The sequence below is a fragment of the Homalodisca vitripennis genome, chromosome 5, assembly GCF_021130785.1.
Source record: "Homalodisca vitripennis isolate AUS2020 chromosome 5, UT_GWSS_2.1, whole genome shotgun sequence".
In the NCBI taxonomy this organism is placed as follows: domain Eukaryota; kingdom Metazoa; phylum Arthropoda; class Insecta; order Hemiptera; family Cicadellidae; genus Homalodisca; species Homalodisca vitripennis.
Window position 1 is genome coordinate 116405906 of NC_060211.1, and position 26195 is coordinate 116432100.

The 26195-nt window shown below is 32.4% G+C and overlaps 3 protein-coding genes across 4 annotated transcripts in view; 1 reads left to right on the top strand and 2 right to left on the bottom strand.

Moving 5' to 3' along the window:
* LOC124362781 (mitotic checkpoint protein BUB3) overlaps positions 1–9755 on the bottom strand; it is a 28402-nt gene extending 18647 nt beyond the window's left edge. Inside the window, exon 1 of the mRNA XM_046817561.1 lies at positions 9228–9755. The gene's annotated coding sequence lies outside the window, so the exon portion shown is untranslated. The remainder of the gene's footprint in view (positions 1–9227) is intronic.
* A 1133-nt stretch (positions 9756–10888) lies between these two features.
* LOC124363592 lies at positions 10889–12575 on the bottom strand. The gene is made up of 2 exons (XM_046818849.1): positions 12555–12575; positions 10889–11632 (listed from the first exon to the last, which is right to left on the bottom strand). The coding sequence occupies exons 1-2, from the start codon at positions 12573–12575 to the stop codon at positions 10889–10891; spliced, it is 765 nt and encodes a 254-aa protein (XP_046674805.1).
* Positions 12576–20622: 8047 nt separating this feature from the next.
* Positions 20623–26195, top strand: part of LOC124362782 (protein lin-54 homolog) — a 63100-nt gene continuing 57527 nt past the window's right edge. Inside the window, exon 1 of one of the 2 annotated variants that reach the window (XM_046817564.1) lies at positions 20623–20927. In XM_046817564.1, the coding sequence (XP_046673520.1) occupies positions 20909–20927 (19 nt within the window). In that variant the 5' untranslated portion in view covers positions 20623–20908. The remainder of the gene's footprint in view (positions 20928–26195) is intronic. The other variant, XM_046817563.1, reaches the window with a different exon arrangement.

A 26195-nucleotide genomic window follows, 5' to 3' on the forward strand; every position in this document is an offset into this window, starting at 1 on the left:
CATTTCAAATTCACACATAAATTGATTATTTACCAAGTAGTCATTTAAAAAACCAAAACGAGGGTATTTTAAGTTTTTGAGATTAATACAACACTGTTTGATGTTTTGGTGAAGTATTGAGCAATCAAGGATTGAAACATGTCCATGGTGCCTTAAATTGAAATTAAAAATAATATCTATATATATATATATATATATATATATATATATATATATATATAAATGAATGTTTGTGTGTTTGTCCTTTATGGAATCCCAAAATATTAGACTGACCATTATGAAAATTTGTATGTATACGTATTTTTCCAAGGAAAAGGTTTATAAGCTATGCCCATTGATGTAACTCACCACCAAGCGGGGCTGCAAAAGAAAAAAGGTTTCAAAGCGCCTGCACACTATAAACTGCAATTACGAAACAGTTACGTATATTACATAGCCAAACACTATTTGAAGGGGCTAAGTTATTATGTATATTTGTCTTTAAGATACATTTCTGATTGAACTTAAAGTTAGAGTGTTAGACCACTTTATAACAAAGTACATGTACGTGCACAATGGCTATAAACATAAACATATTTTCTTGATCGTGGCAACAAGGCAAACTCTACATTGGCGTTGTAAATATAATTCAATTAAACCATTTAAGTTCACATACACGGGCAAAGCTTACGAAAAGCGTGCAAAGCCACAGGAAACAGCTAGTTTATTCATAAAAACTAACAAAAGGAAAAAAGTAAGTCCAATAATGGATATTTAACACAGAGGTTAACACTTCTATTGTCTTTCTTGATTCTTAAAATGCTTTAATTCATAAATATAGATCAAAGACATTTTTAAAAACATTTTTTGTTTTAATATGCTGATGAATATTTTAATAAGGTTTATTAACATTTAATTACAGTGTATTTTACTTGTAGGTAGAAAAATACCAAAAAGATTAAACTACAACCTATTTGTTAGTAGGTAACTACACGTGGCTTTTATTTATAACTAGTTGTTACCTGCGGCTTCGCACACAATCTTTAGAACCGAAGTCCTTATATTACTTAGTAAAAGCACTTGTGATGTAATATGATGGGAGTCTATAAAATTTTTTTTACGTAAGTTTTTAAGTAATATACATTAGGTAGATATTATTTTAAATCATGGTGAATAGTATAAGAGTTTAACTTAATTATTATATCATGTTTGGCACGTGTAGGAGCATTTCTGGTTCTAATTAATTATATACATAACGTTACAGCTGAATCTGCCTTGTCATCCCGATCAAGAAAACACAAATCTCGGAAATTTTATTCGGTCAAAAAGCGTATATTTCCAGTCCTTGTCATATATTTCAGGTCTAAGATATTTCCAGTACCATAAGAGTTTCCCTTGTTGTTCTGAAGGAAGAAAAAATATATATACTTGCGTAGGACTGAGATGCCTACTTCGGTTAAAAAGTGCCTACTTAAGACCGTTTAAATTTTCTTACCTAATATGTTACAGTTTAGCTTGCCATATTGCCTCGATCAAAATACAGTGGAACTTGGATAATTCGAATCTCAAGGGACCAATACAAAATTCGAACTATCCAAAAATTTGAATTAAAAAAGTTAAGAATTAAAGGCATAAAATAATGACACTTCACATCTTTGCTGAAAACCTTTATTGACAATAACATGAGTGGTTGTAAATGTATGTTTTTCTGTGCATTTCTACTAAACAAAGTATAATAAAACAGTGCAAAATTGAACAATGAATTATCTAAAAAATACACAATAACAATGTATGTTTATGAATAAAAGAAATTAAGTTGAATGGTGATAAGAAACATTATACAGTACAATATTATTTAATATTTTTGAAAGAAGTCGGAAATCTTCACTTGTTTTCTAAAGTCTTTCAGAAGTGAAAAAAGGACTCACTTACGTCATTTTTTACTTTCAAAAAACGTCTAAGTTCCATGATGTGATGAGCTGCTTCGGCCGCACTCGGAACGTTTATTTTCGCTCCAACTGATGACTCGCTGTTTTCGTCACCCGATGCCATGTCACCATCTTGTTTATTGTTGAGCACTTCAGCGATGATCTCCGCGTCTGTTATCTCACCACATACTGCAACATCTTCATCCACGTTGACAAAATCTTCAAACGAGATGGCAGGGTCAGTAATGACGTCCTGCCAGCCGTCAACTGAAGGTACCGCTTCCGCTATAATGTCGTTGGCTTTTTCGGCGTCGTCCTCCTTTTTTACAAAACCAACTTTTTAAAGCAATATTTGATCGTTTTGGGCGTAACTTTGTACCAAGCTTTCTTGCACATGCGAGAGGCTTGAAGGATGTCTAACTTCATTTTTAGGGCGTCACAATTTTTAGTCAGTATGTACTCAACTAATAAACGTCTGTAAAACTGTTTTAGATTTATTATGGTCCCCTGGTCCATAGGCTGGACAACCGAAGTCATATTGGCAGGGAAAAAAATTACTTAAACATTTTCCGTTACTGGAATCGCGTTGTGGGCAGTACAGTTGTCTGTCTATAAACAAGACCACTTTTCGTTTTTCTTTTATGAACTTTTTGTCTAAGTTCAACAACCATTTCTCAAAAAAGTGACTGGTCATCCAAGCTCTTGCGCTGTTCACATACTCCACTGGTTTTGATTTGACGTTCTTGAAACAACGGGGACTAGCCGACTTGCCAATCATTAGTAAAGGGAGTGATCCGTCCATGTTTGCACCAACCAGGAGAGTAATTCTCTTTTTACTCAGTTTTCCTCTGTGGCATTTTTATTCTTAAAATGCGAGTGTTTTGTCAGGGGTGCATTAAAAAAAAGTCCGGTTTCATCAACATTGAAGATGTCCCATTTCCTCCCGATCCTGAATCTTCTCCTCCAAATCTGTTTTCCAATGGTTGGCTTCATGTTGATTAATGTTTCCACTTTCAACACAAATGGATTTCAACGAAATTTTGTCTCGAATCTGGATTTGGAAATCTGGATTTTCTGGCTCCCTTAACCTTTTCCGGTCTTTAATGTTCTCACTTTTACTCCAGAGAGTTTTTTCTTTATTCTTTAAGTAGGTGGAACAATGTGTCAGGATGAGGAATTCCAAAGTCCTGGGCAATGTCAGATTTTTTCTTAACCCCCTTCTCTACTTCTTTGATTGCCGCTATGTTTTGAGCCAAAGACAAAGTTTTGTATGTTCGAGGATTACGAGGTGACGACATTTTGCTCAACGAACAAAGAGTCAAACACTAACAAATCATACGTAAAATTACGGAAGACATTCAGTACTGTACGTAACACACCCGCACAGTTGTAAAGTCCCGGTTGAGTCAATTTACAAAACAAAGAGCTGGTGAGGAGTGGAGTGGGTGGGGGTGGAGTGATCTTGCAGGTAGCGCAGCTTGTACCAGTCGCGATGAGTCACGTCTACAAAACTATAGGTGCAAAAGCATAGGGCCGAGCCGGCCGGTCGGGCGGGAGGGTGGCTAGATCTGTGTCCAATGGCCTTGAAGCAAGTGCCTTGCGATTAGAAAGAGTGCAGCGCCTTTTCGCGAATCTTTCCACTTTAAAATCGGCATCGGGTAAAATTATCCTAAATAAACTTCGAATTAACCACAATATTTTAGCATTACTTATATAGAAAATGCTAGGGACCAATATAAATATTCGAATTAAAGAAGATTTCGAATTATAGAAGTTCGAATTAGCCAGGTTCCACTGTACTATATACGTTCGATTATCTAGTTCTCGGAAATATATTTTGGTCAAAATCATGTTGACATAGTTGAGTTTGCCTTGTCCTGATGAAGAAAATACACACATAAGTAGGACTGAAAAGCCTATTACGATCTAAGGGGAAGTCCTACCTACTTCTTATGTACTTTCGGTATAAGAGGAAAATCCTTATTAAGGTTATGCAACATTCAAAAATAATCGTTATTAAAGTTTTGCATTACACTTGTTTTTTGGACTGTAGCCAGGGAAAAGAATGAATCGTTGAGGCATGTTAGTATTCATTTCTCTGTTTTTCCATAAGCCATTGTTGAAATGTAATATAATGTCAAGGAAGCCTACCAGTTTAAAGTAACTTATGTGAAAACATTCATAATTTCGTTCATTAAGGTTAGTTTTATAACAGTATTTAATGCATTAGATGATTTTAATTCGTCACTGGCAAAATCTGGAGTAAAATTTATATATTAATGTTTTATTTACTATGTGCAATACACTACCGATCAAGAACTGTTTACTTATTACTGATAAAATTTAAATGTAAACAGATGTTTCAGAAAGCTTGTCGAACTATAGCTGTCAACAGCTGTTTAGTGCCAGTTTAATTTGAATTATGACGTAAAAACTACAATTTTTTCTGAATTCCAAAATATTCCAGGTAACTTTTCTTAACTCTTTCCTCATAAAAACCTTCCTCGGATTTCAATGGACATTTTACAAAAAGAATTAACCGAATTGATCCAGCCGTTCTCGAGATTTGCGCTTACCAACACATTTTGCAATTCATTTTTATTTATAAGAAGATAGTTTTCAAATATTTTATCATAAGCTTTAGTGTTACTACTGGAAAATAACAACAAAGATATGGGAGAAAAGGTACTTGTTTCGTAGTAGGAATAGGCATAACAATAATTGTATGTGTGATGTATGTTATAAGGGAATAAAATAAAATTCAATAAAAAGAACCTAAAACAAAGAAAGCTATATAAAAAAATCTGTCAGTTGTTTAAACTTAAGACTTTAACTAAACTTACAAAAGTAAACCCAGCAAAAATTTTTAACTTTTCAGAATAATTGCTATTATGTTGTTTTTTCTTTTTGAATTTAAAAAAAGGCAGCTCCTAGTGCTATAAGAGTCATTTAAGATTGAATCGAAGGAAGCTAAACTAGTTTGCTGAGCATATGAGAATAATCAATAATTTGGACAACTCGCATAAACTCATAACTCACTCGGATTTTATGAAAAAACAATTCTGCTTTGATCAATCTTTACAGATGATCATACCAGAGCCCACAACTGAGGTGCCAGGGTGCCCCCTCTTTTGAGAAGGAAGAATACATAGATCATTATGAAAATAATTCAATAATATTTTTATTAAAAACAATCTCAGACTTGAGTGTTTGATTGTAGAAGTGATCAGGTTAGTCTACTCTCCAAGCGATGCAGGCATGGCACTGTGCTTATAATATGAGTATTGGGGTGTGTAGAATATCCTCTGTAAAAGACAGTAGTTCTAAGAGCCAAAGATACTTGAACTCCATTTTTGTTTAGGTCCCCAGTAAAAACAACTTCCAAAGTTGCCTACGGATAACACCAGTGCACCTAATTTTCTATTCCAAAGGCTTCAACATTTTGACTTTTGCACTTTAATTGTCAGTCGGCTGTTTAGTCTAACATATGTGAGCAAAAGAGCATGTCATTCAGTTCGCTTGATTCAGCTAGATTGTTTACATTCCTACTTGGCGGCCAGGAACCTGTTTTATTGAAATGTTTCAGCATTTTATTTAGTGTGTAATAAATTTTGTATTGTGAATTAGTGTTTTGTAATATGATGTACGTATTACGATGATGTTTGAGTAATGTGATTGTGGTGTGGATCATAGATTTAACATTTGGCACACATGTAATGTTCCTTATTTTATTTTTCATCTTTATTTTTTTAGATAAATTAATAATTTTTTGTTTATGTTTATTTTTAGTTGGTTGGTACAAAAAAAAGTTAATTGTTAAAAATGTTTAAATAGCAGTATTTTACATGAAACTCAAGTTGCATATAAATTACAAATCCTTTTTTAACCCTCTGACTGTCATTTAACGGATATCTGTTGTTTATTTTTGTTCCTTAAACGCCAATCAACAGATATCCGTTGATTTAACCGAAGGGCCCGCCCGCCTGCTTAATCTCGTCTGTTAAAATACCAATCAAGTATCGACGTGATTCATATACCACTGGAAAGGTGAAGAGTTACTGAACACAGCATAGGTTTTTTTATTATTCTATGACAGCGGAGTAATTTTAGAATGACGTTGCTATTTTCGTCTTTGTAGAAAAAATAGTTTCACCCACTTTTTTGTTTTTGTAAGAGTTTTATATATATATATATATATATATATATATATATATATAAACTATACTAAATTAATTGCTTTAGAGATCTTAGGTTTTTCACAATATTTAGTTAGGTTTACAGTTTATAACAATTTATAAACATTTTTACAATTTTATGTGTTTTTCATTACAAAACCCACGCTTCTTGTACTACTTTCAGTTTTTCCACGAAAACCAATTTATTTACCCAAAGACTTATACAGAACTATACATTTTCTATACAACTAGGCTGAATTTGTTACCTTTAGGCTATCTTGGAAATTGAAATTTATATACTTAACTATATTTTCCAGGCTTTACGAAAGTCTTATTGTGTACCCGATTGTGTACATGACAGCAATTGTTCGATTGCATGTAGCCGATAGAGTACATGTCGTCGTGAACGTGTTAATTTAAGTTGTTACATTTAGGCAACATATTTTTTATATTTCTATTAACTATGTTATGAGGAAAACAAAAGACAATTATGATAATATCACATCATATAGGCCCTAAGTATTTTATGAGTATTTATCCTAAACCATAACAGTTTTGTCTTAAATTGGTTAGCAAATTTTGGGTATAATAGTGGGAAAAACACTGTAGCACTAAATGGTTAAGGCACCGAGATGTGGGTGATTGTAAAGTTAACAGCCGAACCGGCAAAATACGAGTTTCATGTTGTTAATCTATTGTTATTGTCTTCTTAAAGAAAACAATATAAGGTTTCTATGAGTGGAAATGACTAGTAACAAAATTATAGAACATTAAGAGTGGAACTACTTATCTCCCGTAGAGTAATATTTCATTAATCTATGGGCGTCACGTGGTCTTGTTATGATTGTTAGTTAACTTCCTATTGGATGTTGCTGACGTCAGCCGTTACGCCATCTTTGGGTATGTGAAATAACAATAATTAATGTTAAAATTAGGAGAATTTGACCCAAATAAAAGACGTTTTTCTTAATTTAGACATTCTAATAATAAAAAATTCATATTCAGCTTAATACAAGTGCCACCGGCCATCAGCACGCGGCTACGGCAGCACCTGCGCTGCCTCACGCTAATGGCAACATATGAAAAACATTCCTCAAAGTAGTATTAAACAGTAAAAAATCAAATTTTAAATGGTCTGATCACAAATGCCTCCAGAAATTACTGCTTTAAAGGAAACGCAACTTGAAAAAACACAAATATTGTAAATTCATCCAACCATAACTTCCTACTATCTAGCAAGAAGAGTAGTTCCACTTTCATTGTTCTAAAATTCGTTATTCATCATTTTAATACCTTAAAACCTTATATTTGTTTTGTTCAGGACAATAGCAATAGGTTAATAACATGAATCTCCAGTGTGATAAAAATTAAATTGAAAATAATAAATATAAATTGAATCAAGCTTTTAATAAACCAATAAAAGGTGTAAAACACAAACATGAGTTTAAAAATTAAGCAAAACTAATGTAACCATAACTTTGTATGTACTTATATACCATGTAGTAACTTCAGATCACCAAAGATAGCTTTTCTTGATTTAAAAATAACATGATTACACAACAAACTTATAGCCTAATCTCATTTGGAAAAAACATGATGACCAATTGAAAAGGAATAAATTTCCTAATACTGTAAGTGCTCATATAATCTGCAATCAAATACATAAAAAACTTATTAAATTTATTAGAGTTAACGAGTCTCCATTTAGTAATATGAGTAAACACCATTGTTGTATAGACTGAATGGACCAGTAGATGGTGCATAGACTGAATGGACCAGTAGATGGTGCGTAGACTGAATGGACCAGTAGATGGTGCATAAACTGAATGGACCAGTAGATGGTGCATAACTAAACTGCTCTGACTACAAAACACTCAGATAAGCTATCGGGAACAGATAACTCTGAAAATCAAAGATAATATAAAAATCATAGAAGCGAGTACACAAATATAACAACAAATTCACATTTACATTTATTAAAAAACAAAGTTACTTGTGATTTCCACCCCCTAAAACCACGTATAATATGTTTGTTCGGAAGGATGAGCAGAACAGTTAATGAAGTGAAATTCGTGATTTTCAGGGACGGCCTTCAACTCCATAGATACCGAAATTGTAATTAAAAAGTAACCTGGTCTGTTATCTTCTTAAAATTTGCCATTCTTCCTGTAACTTACTGAATTATCATTCTTACTGTGTTAAAAAGGGTAGGGTAAGATAAGCGGATCCAGTTTTTTATATCAAAATAAATTGGCAAACGATATTACTTAATCATAACCATCAATATAATCAATCGATACTGATTAATTATTTTGAACAATTAACTTAAATAATCTATAGCAACAGCTGTAAACACTTTCAAATAATACTCGTAATGTAATATTTTAATTTTATATAAGTAACATTTGATTATTAAAAATGGCAGTCATTTTAGAGAATTACACGACATTGCTTTGAAAGATGATGACATGTTTTTGTGACTTAAAATGTTGGACTCGTACAGAAAAACACATCATGTGAAACTTGTGAGAAAGAAACAACTGTAACTGTGAGAGGAGCAAATATGGCGTCTTCAGTTTTCCTAATTTTGGTTATAATAATTTGTTTGATCACTGTAAATATTAAATTCATATTTTAACTTAAAACATATGATTGTTATTGTGGACTATAGATATGTTTTTATCGATTGATAGTCTAGGATTTGAGATGCGAATATTATGTATTGACGATTAGGCCTACACTCTTTGATATAAAAAACCGGGTCCGCTTATCATACCCAACCCGTTAAAAAGATAACAACAAAAAATTAGCCCGTTAAAATTGTTCATAGAATACATTAAAAATGACTTAAATTCAAGAGTTGTAGACTAGACTAGGCTAGTTCATAACTTAATATTTACAAACAATTTTAAGGTTATTATAATAATATACTTTCAAAACAAAGAAAAGTAGCCACTCAATACAGATTAGCTGGTCAATAATAAAGGGTTAGGAGTGCTGTGTAGGCTATATTACCAGAAAAATCCTAAGAATGGAATTACTGTAATAAAACTAATGGCTAACATGGACAACTTTATCAGCTTAGTAAATAATCATGCAAAGAAGAACAAAATGAGACACTAAAAATTAACACGGTTCTATTTACCTTATCCTTTTCAAATTATGAAATAAGCCAATAAGGAAACAGCGTAACAGTCTATCTTTTCAAAACTAACCAACACTATTTATAAACACAAACTTCACAATAAAGGCGCCGTCTTTCCAAGTCAATCACAAATGGGCTAGGTAGGGATAGGATACGTTAATCAAAATAAACTGCTCAAAGCTGAGCGGCGAAAGGGTCTGGCATAGAGAAGAAAAATTGGATCTTGTTTTTTTTATAAAAAAATTATAAGAGAAAAATAAGTACTAATATCAGTGTGAAGATAGAACGGAAGAATCTAACAAGAACAATCATCGATATGTTTTACTTTTAACTCAGTGATTGCAATAAATCAATTGTTGCTTGTTGATTTTTAATTTCTTTACATAGGGTGAGTTTACCAATGAATGACAGATTAAGCGGGCTACACACGGTTAGTTCGGTGTGAAAAATTCTGTGAACAACTGAACGTGTGTATGCAAAATTGATGTGAGCTCACACCAAAAAACTGAACTGATGGAATGATGAAAATTCATCATTTCGGCGTGACACATCTAACTGATGGCAGTCCGAAGTGAGCGTGTGTACGGTCGCGTTAGTTCAATTGCTCACATCAGTCATCTGCGCATGCGCACAGATGCTAGTAGGCTGAAATTTGCACGTGTTGGTCGTCGCGACGTCGTCTGCGTGTGGCAAAGTCTTTCCCATAAAACTGTCTGTGTTTATAAATATTGTGTCTTACTCAATACAGTTAATATGGCCGCTTGGACCAAAGATTTTCTCCTTGAACTTATAGAACTATTCAGAGGGGAAGAATGTTTGTGGAAAATAACCTCAAAGGATTATCACAACAAAACAAAGCGTGAGGAATCTTACAAACGACTTGTGTAAAAAGTTAAAGAGATTGATCCAGCTGCTAATAAAGCTGTAGTTACCAGAAAGATCAATAGTTTGAGAAGTGACTTTCGTAAGGAATTGAAATAGTGGACAAATTCGTTAGTGGTATGGGTGCAGATGAAGTTTACCAAGACCAGCCCAAATTGTGGTATTACGACCAATTGCTACTCCTAACAGACCAAGAGACACCAATGACTGCAAAATCCTTCTTGGCAGAATCAAGTGGTAATGAGGTAAGTGGAAATTATAATTTTAAGATGTTGTAATTATAAATAAAAAAAAAACTGTTTTAGAACAGAAATTCTGGGAACTGACATGTGTTTATTCGCAGTGAAATCAGCTGTAAAATACCGTAAGTATATTTTAAAATAATTAAACGAATCCTTCAACGATTCGCATATGAAAAGTACATGTTTCATAATAATTTAATAATATTAATACTGTAACAATTATTATATTAGCCCTATTAAGTCAAGCGACAGGTTTAATAATACAAGTGAAACTTATTAATGATGTAATTTTATTTCATTGTATGACAAAGTTTTGCATGGACAGTTGTTGTTTATTCTCACTGTTACAAAAAAATGCCTAACGTCAAATGCAATGATTTGTTGCTTTACAGTACTTGTGGTAAATGAAAATGTATAAACAAAAAAAGCTATACATCACTGGATGTGATTGTCTTTAGGCGGATTAAGTTAGAGCAGGAAAGTGAGCTTATGCATATCTGTCTTGCCACTCAACCTTTCCGTTACCATTGAAGTAATTTACAAATGCATCCCTCGTTTTCTTTCCATCTGTCTCTTTCGCTCCTTTTCGATTTCTTTGCAGTTTCCTACAACTGCGTAGTCGATACGTAGTCCAGGAATCAGGACTTCTTCACTCTCTTCGTCCAAGCAGTCAGAAGGGGTGTACTTGTTGGGTGACGTTGCTCGCAAAAAGTTGTGCAGAGCAAAGCAGGCAAGCACAACGTCTGATATGCGATCGATACGCAAGGTGATAGGTTTTTGTAAAACTCCAAACCTAGCAACTAAAATACCGTAAACATTTTCGATAATTCGTCGTGCTCGCGAGAACCTGTAGTTACAAATTCGTCGCTCATAATTCAACACACTCGCATTGAATGGCTTCATCAAGTTCTCTCTCAGTTCAAATTCTTCATCACCAATGAACACATATGGCAACAATGTGCCATCAGCCACACTTGGTTGTGGTAGACCTAGAGTTTTCTTCGCCATTTTTTCATACAAATCACAATACGATAAAACATCTCCATCAGAGACCCGTCCGTTTACACCAAAACTAAAATAGATCAATTTGTAGTCGTAGTCAGCGACACCCAGTAAGACTTGGCTGTGGAACTTCTGGTAGTTAAAAAAGAATGATGCACTTCCAGGTGGAGGAACTATAGGAACATGCTTGCCATCTATGGCTCCCACGTAATTAGGGAAGTTCCATTGTTCATAGAATCCTCTTCCAATCTCCTTCCACTCTTCCTCGGCACTGAGGAACTGTAAATTAAAAACATGGCATTAATTACTTACAATACTTACAAAGAAGGCAAATTTGGTAACTTTATAGTTTCTATACGAACCTAAGAAATTAAAAATTTCAAACTGTAGGAAATAACGCCCTGATTCCGAATATGATAATTTTTTTTACGTCGAGAAACCCCGGAAAATCTGAAAAACGGATTTTTTCTCAAGTTGCTCATGTTGGTACTCAAATTAACGTTTTTCCTATGTTCCGGGGTTTTCCGTAGATTTCCGTCACCAAAATTTATCAGTTTCGGAGTCAGTGCGTTATTTTCTACACTTTGGAAAAAAACACATTGTATTTGTGAGGTATGTATGGAAAGTATATAATTCACGCAAATATTCAAATAAAACGCACCATTTCTAACTTACATAGTCATACAACAAGTTGGGGCATATTACGGAATTTCCGCACCGGGATTGCTAGTATTGAATTTATTTTCTCTTTTTAGGATTCTGATATTGATGACGCCGGTAATTCAACTATCACGGCTTCGACGCAGCATGAGTCATTCCAGTTATTAAACAGCCAAAACGATAGCCCGAGGACACCATATACACGTCCGTCTTCCTGCTCTTCCAGCATTTCTAGAAGTACAGGTCCAGGTCAATTCAAGCGCCAAAAAAGGTAGAAGATAAAATGTTGGCCACTGTTGGTGATAAGCTTGCTGATATTAAACGTGAAGACCGGTTCGATATATTTGGAAAAAATGTTGCTGCGAAACTTCGCTCTTTACCCCAAGAACAGCGCATATACGCAGAAAAGAAAATTAATTATGCACTTTTCGATGTGGAGGTTGGCGCTTTACACAAATATCGACATTTAACATGTCCAATGCATTTTTCCCACCTACACAACCCAACTATCAACAGCAGACATCACAATCTCATAGCTTACCAATCCAGTTCCCAGGTACATCTGGCGCACAGAACTTATATCAGTATTATTCTAATTATGCTCCAAACACACCACAAAACTGAACATTATTTTATTTTTTGGCTTTTCCTATTTATAATTTGTGACGTTTAAATATGAGCCACACTCGTATATTGTGAATTTTTGAACATTTAAAACTTTTTACAGGAATTAAAAGGAGTGATGTTTAACCTTAAGGCGTTTTTTTTTCAATTTGTACGAAGTTTATAATTTTAATTCGTAAGTGTAGGCTATTTACATGTTACTGATAAAATTTACCTTGTAAACATTATTTGTTACACGACTAATATATGTAATAAAACATTTTTGAAATCAAAAACTTTGATAACTTACCTTGCAGAATTCCTTCTTTAACACTTTTAACAGGGCTTTGCAGGTCTCTTCTATAATTTTTCCCAGTGCTTGTGGCGAAATTATGGTTGAAAATTTCAAGTCTTCCAATGACCTTCCCGTTGCTAAATGGCGGAGGGTTGCTGTAAGGCGTTCATGGGGCGTTATTGCTGTTCGCATGTCCGTATCTTGTTTTTTAATCAGAGGAGAAACACGAGATAATAAGTCCAAATATGTAGGCTATCCTCGTCCATCCTGAGGTAATTGTGCCAGTCTTTTGGATGGAATCCAGCTCATCCAAAATGTTAATATGTGAGTATTTAGCTCGTTTTGAAAGCCAATCCTTAACCCATATATTGCGCTTGATTCTGCGCTTTCTTCTTTTAACTAACACATGCTACTGCACTACACATAAACAATAATTCATCATCTGAATACACGATCAAACACAGAGTGGTCTACACACGGTCAAAATAAACATGTAAAATAAAAACACAGGCTCAACTCTAATGGCGTTCACGGCGACTCGTGGATGGCAGGACGAACTGACACACACAGAAGTGAGCGTGTGGAGGCGATTGTTGCGTTCAGTTAGAAGTGAACACACCGAAGTGACATACCGAACTGACCGTGTGTAGCCCGCTTTAAGGTTGGGACACACATAACCGCACCGCGCCCGACACGTCAGTCGGCCGTATGCTGGCCGTCATACGGTGAAAAGAATTGCAGCGCAGTTTTCAACCTGCAAGTCCATACTTGTCCGCACCGACACCAGACCGTCGTGCCCGCACCGTCACCGATATGTGGAGTTTGAATTTTGACGGGCACGGTGCGGTCTACGAGCGGCATCATGTTGTTTTACTGTTGCGTTCTTCTTTTTAAAAACTATTTATGTAGTCTACACGTTCTATTTTTATTGAATTATTTAGTATAGCCTACTAACTCTACATCCTGTGTTCGCGTACAAAATCATATTTATTGATAAAAGTAGGCTATTACATTTTTCTTACATTAGAGTAAACTAGTCATATTTTCTTATTGTGCATATTTTCTTATTACAACAAATTTGAAAACCATGTTGTACATTAAGTGATTTTAAACAACTAAATTCGAAACTATTTAAAAAGTCTATAAACATTTTTTCATTAATTAAAAAATAACAAGCATGTAATTATTTGAGCAAAAATCTATTTTTCTTTGAAGTTACTTGATAAATTTATTCCGGTATTTTGTAAGAGTCATATTTTATTTAGAATGTCTCTATGACATTTTTATTTATTATTCTTTTCACTTCAATAAAGTAAAAATAAAAATATTTTTTTTACAATAAGATTTTTCAAAACAAGAAAAACCCATGTTAAAATAAATAATAATAATACTAAATCATTTATTTCCCCATAATAACAAACTGAATATTACAAATAAATATTATTGCCAGTGCTTAGTAATAAAATAAGACTATGACATAACGTATTTACAATAGCAGTAAATAACAAATTAAAAAAAATGTTTTCTACTTACTTTATTTTCTAATTTATGTACTTAGAGTTATAAAATATAAAAAGTAGGTTACATCCTTTTAGATTTTTCTTTCTTTTCTTAAAAACCTAATAAATTAGGCCAATTGATTTACAAAATAAGGGAAATTTAGGTACCATAAGAGGCTGTTCCTGTGTTGGGGGATACTATATACAAAAAGGGTAAAATCGAGCAAGAATGAAATGATAAAAATTAGTTATTGTAACTTATGTAGTAAATAAGTACTATTACGTTTCAAGGTTTAAATTTAGTATAACTATTGTGCTGTATTAAAACAAAAAGGATTTATGCATGATTTACAATTCAAATATTAGGCTTTACACATGTATCATTAAATATTATATTTATAAATAATTATTTTATAATGTTCTAACTTTAAATATTATTATAACTTAGCAGACAAGACTAATCATACACTAATTTATTATCTAAACATATACTCAATATCATTTTGACCAATCAACCATACTCTAATTTTTTTAGGAAATATATTTATGTTTTCTACTATTTTTGACTAATTCTGGCAATAAATTATTTGTCCTCGGAGCTATAAAAGAAAATAATTTTTGTAAAATTTGTTTTTTGTATGTTCTCCAGTATATATTTTACAAACATTTACTATGTTTTACAAATTATTATAAACGGGCTTGCAACATGGCAAACTCTCTGGCATCACACTATAGCTCTTGGGTTTTAATACAAAAAAACACCAAATACACTGTTTTATAGTGTATTTGACCGAAATTCACTGCAATGAAACACAATGAACAAGAATTATACATTATACATTAAACATATAACCAAGATAATGATATTATTTACAAACTTTACACACTAGCTGATTGTACAAAGCTTTACTGTAGCATTGCAATGTATCATTCACCACAGCTATTAATAAACATAACAACAATGAAATTAACAATTTTTCTCAAGCAATACTTAATCTTCCAAATATTTTTTAAGTATCTGTCACTTTGAATTCAAAAGAAACATGCTCTAGTACAAACAGTGAGATTGTTGCGCTCGGACTGCATACGGACATGTGTGGCCTCACGGTAACCGAGCCGAGCCCGCACCGACAATCGGCCGACTCACGTGTCGGGCACGGTGCGGTTATGTGTGTCCCCAACCTTTAGGGTTGTGGATTTTGGTTCCGTTTCCATTGCCATTTCATTTTCCACTGGTTACTCAATAGTGTATTTTTGTATAGCCAGGTGATTGAAGTTTCTCTTAAAGTGTTTTTTTCAATACTATAATAATTTAAAGCAATCCTAATTTCTATATGTATATATAAATACAAATATCCAGTGAATGACCTTGTCTGCACTAGTAAATGACGGTCATTCTCTAGGGGTTTTAGTGGTCATTTACTGGGACAAATTTAAAATATATTAGGTCTTTTCAAAGTAAAATAGGCCATATAGGCTATAATTGAAAAAAATTCCTAATTGGAAGTTTAATACTTTTTGTTCTACAGTAAAAATTCTAAAATTATAATTTGTACATAAATTAGGCCTTAGGTGCTATACAGATATAACCTATAACATTTATTTTGTAGGTTGTAGACTTGCTTGATAGCATACAAACTAAAAAAAAAAACTTACAAGTTAGGCTTGGTAAGGCTTATAAAAATGTCTATTTCTGATATTGTAAAAAAGGCCTATGTCACTAGTAATCTTCGGCTCATTGACTGTTGACATTATGTCATTTTCAGTAACAAACAAAAGGTTTTCTATCCTTTAGACAACACCAGTGGTTAGTTCGACCACTCCGGACATATTGTCTAATTTAATCTGAGCAGGACAAATCAAGCACTTTTATTATGAATGATGACAAAATTTTTACAGCGTTAAATAGGCACAGACCTTATTGCTGTTGAACATAGGCCCAGTGATTGTTCGGAAGCATTATTTGGGTCAAAGAAAAGAGTTGTTACCAAAGGCTTTTCTCTTTTGCGGGTTTTGGATTTTGCGATAGACTTACTAGAAACAGCGATTTTTGCCTCTCTTTTCCTTTCTTTTACTGCATCACTTTCTTCTTGCTTTATTTTTATTTTCTTGTCAATATATTTCTTCCACTTCTTTGATGTCATAGCGAAAGGAGCTGTTTCCAAAGTTCTCTTTTTATCTTTTGATAGAATATTGGGCCAATGTAAATGTGTCGTCCATGGATCAAGTGTTAAGTTAGCATTTATTTAATTGATATTCAATTTAAGTGGAGTATCTCTTTCCTCCTCCTTTCTTGGCCATAAAAATTCAGTACCTGACACTTCAACGTTGCTACATACTTTTTCATTAGATAATACATCAAAATCACAAATTTGTGACGCTACATCGTCACATCAGACAGATTCATTAAATTGTCGCCAATATTACTGACTAAAACTGTACTAGGTCAACTATTTTCTTTTTCTTGCCCCCGTTTTTAGCTTCCATTTCATTCTTTTTCTTCTTCTTCCATCAGTACCACATCCTCTTCAACTCTTCCTTCTGTTACTTTTTTATCTGAATTTATGGCCATTTGAGGTAAAACCGTATCATCATTTAGGCTTGCTTCTTCTGATATGTGGCTATCTTGTATTCGTCCATCTTCCTCTGATCCATTTATAATGGTTCTCTCATCAGAATCTGTCGATTTGTGCTTAACCTTTTTAGGTTTTTTGTTCTTAACTATTTTCCATACTGAAAACATCATCTTGTGTTCTAATGCAACTGGCTTTCTATCTACTTAATGCACAAGTCTATAGAACTCTGCCTTTGCTTGACCAATTTCATGCTCAAAAACTTTCAGTTCAGTTCTGTATTCATTCAAGGTGACATCTTTCTTTTCATTAGCAAGATCTTCAGGTCTTTTCGAGACGCATTTAATGTAATCCACGTTATTTGGATGGTAAGGAGAAATGCCACACCCTTTAAATCCATTCCTTATAACTTCTGGAGTTACTGAAGTAAATGCCTCTTTGAAAAGTACACAAAAATTAACCTTGGAAATGGATTTCCCTGTATTTTGCTTAAGCATTCTAATTACTATCCTCCAGGAATTTTTCAGAGGCCTGAAGTACTTCTTTGGCCACAAAACCTTGCCAGATTTAGGGCATGTGGAAACACCAGTTTCGTCCAAATTATTATCCTCGTGGGATCTCTTAATGTGTTCTCTGTCTTTTCATCTTTTAAATACACTTCTAGTTCATTAAACTAATCACGTATCTGCTTTTCAGTGACGGAAGCCCTAGCTTTGGATATTATTTAGGTTATTTTCCTATTTCGGGATGTCTCTTTAAAAATAATTCCACCCATTTTTTCCTGGTCTACCATTGGTCTACCAAAGGATTTTGTTTCTCTGCGTCCCTTACTACTTTTTGGACTGTGTCCTGCACTTCTGACGGATGTATTGGGAACCCAAGCCTTGCTTTCCCTATTATACATGCTTCTAATCTACCTTCCTCTTCATTATTTAAAACAGAAGGTGGACCATGGGATTGTCCATATGAAGCTTTTTAATTAAAATTTGCTATAGGGATCCCATATTGTTTGGGATCCACGTCTATAGCGTGTTGTTGTTGCTCTAATGTATAAGTGAACCTTAGATAACTCCTTTTACCACCCACTTTTTCCATTGGTACAACTCTTCCTTCATCCGTGTTTTCTTCCATAGCTCTTAAATGTAAAAAAAAAAACAATAAATTAGAATTTTATACCTATATCTAATAAATGACCACCATTCACCTAGTAAACGACCGACACTCTTTAGCCCCGGTCATTCGCTGGATACATTGAAAACAATTTGTTTCTAGGTAGCTTTTGGTAGTCTCTGAAGTGTATACTAATTTATTAACATCAGCTGAGCCAGGAGAAAAAAAATACTCGACCTAAACCAGTAAATTACCGAAATGGTCATTCAGTGGTTTTATTAAAGATTGGGTTATAGGTGTGACCAACATTAATATTACTTTTAGGTGAACCTTGCGATTCCTAAATTGTGTTCAATCAATAGCAAGACTAATGAATCATTGTGAAAATACATTATAATACATAATTAACAAATTATAAGAAGTAATTATTAGCATCCAATCTCACCTTGTATGCACCAGCACTATAGTGTATGATCAATCGTAGCCGTCTAAAGACACTATCGATTGGTGGTTTACTCAGGATCTCTAGTTTCCCTCCAAACATGACCAACTATAGAGGAAGAATTGAAAACAAACCTATACAGCTGTTCGGAATAAGTTTTGATTCATTATTTCTAATGTTCTTCTTATGATTTTTTAAATAAATGGTAATTCACTAGGACACTTACTGTAGCTTCAGCTACATGCCACTTCGGTTACAGATATGTTTATTGTTTTTTTTTTTCAGTTTATTGCAAACACAGTACAAAATATTTGTTGTTGAATCCCATTGTACCTATTTCTGTAGTATCTAATAAAAGGTTTCCATATATTTGATTTATTTATGGTTTCACTATTTTACAACTAAGCTATATAAAATATTGACAACAAAAAATAAAATAACAACATTGTCCTCCGTAGACTAATGTATAATAGTCTCAGCTGTGTAACTGATATATCACGGGTCCAAATTCTGGGTAGGTACAATTATGTATAGACACGATAAAAAGTTTACTTCGCTGATAAAACTGTGTACCGTACTTTGAAGCCAGCATAGCTAACGCTAAGGCTTAAATTAGAATAAAATAATAACAACATGTAATAACAATAACAGGAACAAATATAACAAATCACTAGTAACGAACCAAGAAACATAATAGCACAGTAAGTGCATGCACAGGTGGTAAATAACGGGATTTTTTCCGGACATTTATCATTGTTCAATGATACAAAAAAACGAATTAGGTGTTACTGATTTTTTGTATCACTGAACAATGGCAAAAGTTTGGAAAATCCTGTTTCCTTTACAGTCCTTCTATCGTCAAAATCAACCTTCAAACAAAGTGTTAAATAATAATAACATGAAATAAATATGGCTTTATTGTTTTAAAAGAACGTCTCTGAAAAAAACCCAAATTATAATCAAAATAGAGACTCAGTAGTACTATTGGCCGCTTAAAAACCAGACAATTATATAATTTTACAGTCAAATAATTTAATCTTATCACAAATTTAATTTCTTATCTATCAAGTCTTGGAAGGGAAAATACATAGTTTATATTGCAATGGTGATGACTAAGACGGTGCTATTTTGTAGTATAACTTGGCGCTATCATATTAGTTTTAGTAAACAGATCAGAAGTCCCAGTCTTCTCACACAAGGCAGTGAGTGGAAACTAGAAAAGTCAAAACTTTTTTTAAAGAGACTTTCTTTTAAAACAATAAAGCCATATTTATTTCATGTTATTATTATTTAACACTTTGTTTGAAGGTTGATTTTGACAATAGAAGGACTGTAAAGGAAACAGGATTTTCCAAACTTTTGCCATTGTTCAGTGATACAAAAAATCAGTAACACCTAATTTCACGTTTTCCCCAACGGAATAAAAGGAACAGATATTACTCTTCATATACTCTCATGCACCCCTTTGGATGTGAGTTATATGGAGCCGAAAATGTCGTGTTTTTGACATTTGGTAAATATTTGCGCACTTTGAAGACTGTAACTTTACTTGAACACAAATTTTAATAGTCACATTTAAAACTTCTTTTAAAAAATACAACTAAGTTACTTAAGTATATGTTAATTTATCTATCTTACAAATCTTCTATGCTATTCTAGTAATTTTACAAAATAAATTTTAATGTATTAATTTACATAAGAAACAGTAATTCGTAGTAATGACGAAGCTTATAGTTTGGTCGCTTACTCCCACCATATATTTTGAAAAGAACATGATTATTCTTACCACTTTAATTTTACTATTAATCATTGTGGTTTTTCTGGAAGCAGGAATTTGCCTAGAACATACGTGAGCTTCAATAAGATTTAGATTGTATTTTAACGTTTAAAAATTAAAATTGCATTGAGATAATAAATTCATGCAGTTTTATGGGTTTTAATTGCGCATTTAAAACTAAGCTAAAAATTCCTTTAGTTATATAATTCCTTCTTTTATACTTTCATGTTCGTACATATAAGAAATCTTTTTTGTTACTTTCTTTCTGTATCTCTGACGACATCTAATTCATATGTTGTTGGTTGGCCTCTTCAAATTAAGCGGATGTAGTGAAATCTGAAAGTAATATACTGTCTGATGAATTGTATTTGGTTAGTGAACAATGTTGTGACGTAAAAATTGTAATACAATCATATGATAATCTGTTTATTTTATAAATATCAAAATTTTCAAGATTATGTTAAAATTATTAGGACTTTTTCGAATCAATTTAACAATATTGAATTAAACACAAATTGAACTCTCAAAAATGGTTCATTTTTCGAAGTGCATACTGGGATTGTAATGGTGGGCGCGTGATTTTGAACTCAATCGTGATGTCTTCACTTATTACAGGTGACCATATCTATTTGAAATTCCTAGTCTGTATTGTTATATACGTCGTCTTAGTTTTATTTACATTTTTATTGTCATGCTTTAAAAAACATACTTTTTACAGAGCGAGATTACATCCTAGTGCAATTCAAATTGTAGCCTATATATCATATTTTTACAAATAAATTACATATTTTAATAACTTTAGCCTTGTCAGTTTTGTCTATCGTTATTATACAAAAATTATCTTAAAATATTTAAATTAGTATTCCAGAGTTAATAACTTAACTCATCTTACCTTGATGAATACATTTACTCAGTTAGATTTAACCCTATTACTGTTGTTTGTAAACATTTATACTGGGTCTACATATCTTAAAATTTTTTATCATACATTAACACCTTTTTTATCTTTCATACAATTTTTTAAATGATCTAAGTTATATCTTACAGTCTAAATGATCAAAGTAAATAGAAAAAGAAAATTATTTGAATCAGTACAGTATTTAAAATAGTTTGTATTATAATTTCAAATAACATGAAAGTAAGCAAACAAATATATTTTCCCTCACCGTTTAAGGATAGGACAAATTGTGTGTGTAATAGGTATACCTGTGACAGATTAAGAGCAATACCGATTTAATATCAATCATACAAATTTTAATTGGTTTACAATTAGGGATTATTGTAAACTTTTTCATAAATACGTACATGTCATTTAAGTTATGAATTGTGATTGCCTCTCTTAAAATTAAACATTTTAGACATGAGTTCTTGGCAGTGTTATTATTGAATCATTGATGTGTTTATAGTTGTAAAAATTGTAGAATTTTTGCAGTAGCTTATATCTAGATAGGCTAAAATTAGGTAGCATTCGGTATGGTAGGCTAAAATGAATTCAAAGAGTGAAATTCAAAATATAAAAATAAATATACTAATTATTATGGGTTAATCTATATCAAGTTGTCCAGAAATAAATTATTTGGTTGCTTCAAGTTTTTTTATATTTTTATTCTTGAAAGTACAATTCACTGGAAGTACAAAAATACAACAATTTAAATTTTTAAAAAATTTTTCAGCCGATTTTGGCCATTTTTCTATTGTTTGAATGCTTATTTTTAGGGATTTCAGTGCTCTGCGCTAAATTAAATATCATCTTCTATTGATCCTAGAAGATTAAAATAAAAACCAATCTCTTCACTGAACATTAATAAGGACCTATGCACCTAAAACTAAATATATCAATTTAAATAGTACTAAGTAAAAGTATTATTCTGTAAAAATTTCATTTTGTGGACCCAACTGATTTCAATTATAAAACATTAAAAAGTACAAAAATAAGTTTTACATTACTAATAACATAATAGCATGTGTGTAGAATCTAGGAGCATTGGAAAAAAGGGTTTATCGTACTATCACTAGTATAAACAAATTCAACATTTTCCAATATATAATTTTTATTCTGTGCAAGGCCTTTCTGAATCAAAGATTCCATCATCAGGCACTTCACAAATGTACTTATTTTTTCAGTAAGGATTCTTTTGAAATTTGTAAATAAATGTGCTACCACAAGTTAATAAATTTACCTATATTTGTGTAATTAATTAGCATTGAGAAGCTATGAAATTTCATCACACTATGCTTGCGTAATATTGTGGTTGCTGTGGTTAACTCTAATGATGTGAGCTTTCTCAATACGTTCCTTAAGGGGACCTATGCATCATCTCTCTTGTTTAATTTAAATTAAGTTCTTGCTCCAAACGGTTCAAAAAAATGAACATAACAAGCGTTGTGTTTCAGGTTTACAGATTTTATCTTTTCAATCCACCACTGTTCGTCATATGTATAGGCAATAATATCCCCTTCCTCCTTCCTCCAAATGGATTCAAACATTTTTTGATGTTAGCATCTCAATATATTTTAAGCATTTTGATGATCTAAAGCACTGTACTTTGTAATCTGCCATATGTACAAATCTGTGAAAGGATCGTGTTCTGGGAATTGATAGACATTCTTTGAATCAAACTTGTAGTTCTGATTCATATTTTGCTACCTCTTCACTTTCTACATAAAAGTATTGAATACCTTTTAGGTTTTTAGAACAAAAGTTAAACATGTCTATAGCATTCAAAATTAGGTTGTCAGTTGTAGATTGCAGACTCTTTTTAGTCACTTCCCCCTTTGTAGTCTCGCCTATACCATTGCAGACATTTTTCTCGTGTGCAGTAGCATTCACTTGTGACTGAATGTTTCAGTTCACAAAAGTGGTTTTATGATTGAATACTTGATAATACTGTATAGCCTTTTTTAGATGCACAGCTAATTGATTGACACTGAAATCAAATTATTAGGTTTATTACAGCATTTAAGAAAGTGATTTTATTCTTTCACTAAACATAGAGATTTTTTATTATTGTTCACTAAGGTTGATTTGATTATACCTCACTAGGTCTATAAGCAAATACAATGCTAACAAGCAAGCAATAAGCAAATAATAAGCAAACACATTGAAAATGTATAATATTATGCTGTAGTACGCTATTACTAATACTTATTTCAGTACTTTTCAATCTATTTTAACTTTGAAATCAGTTGAGTCCACAAAATGACATTTTTACAGGATACTACTCTGACGTAGTAGTATTTAAATTTATATATTTAGTTTTAGGTGCATACTAATTTGCCTAGTTTTCAAAAGTTAACCATCCTTTTTATTTAGATGAAGTCACTTATCAAATATTATTTTTACAAGCTAAAAATGTTTGCACTTTGGTACAGATGATTTAAGTTAACATATCAGTTATTAGTATCGGTTATTATTCAATATACAATAAAGGGGGAGACTAATAAGCAGCCTACACTCGTTCAGTTGTTATTATCGAACTATTCGTTATATTATTCAAATTCAATTTTATATATTAATCTACGAAACAAGAATTATAATTCATTAACAACAAAAATAATGTATTACAACTTGTTATAACATAAATTTAACAATAGGCCTAACATTGCAAAACAAATCCACATATAGCCTAGACCTACACATCAGAAATACGTTACATTATTTATAGATTGCGTGGATAGTAGAGTGAGCAACCGCTTTTGTGAAGGCAGTAGCCAAACCCACATGTATGTATATCTAGAAATATATAACATAATTTACTCATTTTCATCATCATTTTCAAATTTTCATTAAATTAGTTACTTGGTCTTGTTGTTTACATGACAAATGACTGTAAATAATAAGTTGGAATCATATTTGTTTTGTTAAATAAATTGTAATATTGAATTATTCATTTGGATAAATACAATCAAACCTTTTGATTAAATCAACCAAATAAAGAGTGTATGACACTTATTAAAGTCTACCCCAATAGTGTTTGTTGATATTCAGTAGAAAACCAGGTCCGCTTATACTCTATCCAAGGGAGCTTTAACCTCGGCAAATATTTTCCTGTTCTTAATGAACTAAAACATCCTAAATAGTTAATGCAATTTTCAAAAACTTTATCACTAGACTTTATTAATTTATAAAGTAGATGCATAATTAGAGCTAGCTAATAAGTTGCCAGAAAAGAAAAAATGTACCTTTATTTCCAAGTACCATACTGAAGGGCATTTCCTTTTGCATTATATATCAATAAAAATCTTAGATTGTACACTATTTAAAATATTATTGAATTTGAAAAAAATACCAACATGAATTATGGATTTACTACATAAAATTATTTGTATTTGTATGTTAAGGAAAGGAATATTTTATTTTTACCTATTAAAAAAAAAACCACTGCATTTTTGGTTAATTTGATATTTATTTATATATGATCGTTTAATATAGGCCTACACCTTACATATTTTGGTACTTTCTGATTAAATGGAGGCCACCTATTATAACTTAAACGGGATTTAGCAACTTTAGGTGGAAAGTTACACAATAAATATTATGGAACATATTTGTTTATTATGTGTACACAATTATCATGTTATAGGAATTGTTATCTGCTCGGACAGTCAAATCAGTGAAAGTATGTCAAGTCGAAGGTCATTAACCAACGTAACTGCAATGCTCTTATCAGATTTGTGTCTCGGTTTATCATACATAACCTAACTCATTAGCTCAATGTTATGTTTGTTTTCGTACTGTATACTTGATCTAGTGATTTGTAAGTAGTACAATGAGTATGAGTTATTTTGATTTGAGATTTGCCGAAGATTGAGGAAGATACTGTATTGTGTTTACAGGATGTAAAGGATGTTTGTCGTTGCTGAAACAATGTGTGAATGGTCATAACGTGAAATTGTATTTTACTGCTAATAATTCATTTTGGCAATTTAACACTATATCGTGCCAAAAAAAAATTGAACTTGCTGTGGATACATGCTGTTCTCACAGTAGGCTGCCATTGTGCGGACAATTAAAATCAATATTTTGGTGCGAGCAACAGCGCTTCCATCACACTTTTCACGGACCTCATCGAATTTTTAAATACTCAAATATAAATGTGTGTTTATAATTTTACTTAATGAAGGTATAGTTGTGTTCATAACAGAATTTTACTTATATACATACTTTTTTAGCTGTTGAACAGGTGGCCTCTGTTTAGTCAGAAATTACCTATAGTTTTTCACAGTGTTTCATATTTTCTTATTGGTTGAAAAATTCTGTTTTTTTGGCTATTTTTGTTAGTACTTTAGTATTATCCAGAAGCCACTGTTTGTGGAAGAACCTAAAACAAATACATAATTAAAATGAACAGACGTTATTTGACTTAGTTTAAATTACATGTCATTATGAATATCGGGTCTCCTTTTCTACTTCCCAAATGAAAGCGATGTCGGCGAGGAGGCCACTATGTCCCTAACTACTATTTGTTATAAATATAAAAATGTAACAAGCATTCTGTTATCTGAGGTTGAATTTAGGTACGATCTTGGGGGGCTTATTTTCTTTCACCAGAAGGGGCATTTCCAGTACTTTCCCGACCTCAGATTTCCTCCCAACGTCATCTGACGTCGGAAAAGGTGGATGATCTAGGACATGATCTGAGGTAGGAAATGCCCCTATCCATCAGCCGCACTTCTGGTGAAAAAAGAAAAAGATCCCTTGATATAGTATACAAATTCAAGTTCAGATTACATAAGGGTTATCTTTAACTTTGGTACTACGAGTAACTTATTGAAGATTACTGCAAGTAGGTAGGGACAGAGTGGCCTCCTTCAAGTCGACATTACTTGGAGTCAGAAAACATAGCCGATCGATCATTATAATGACATGTAATTTTCACAGTA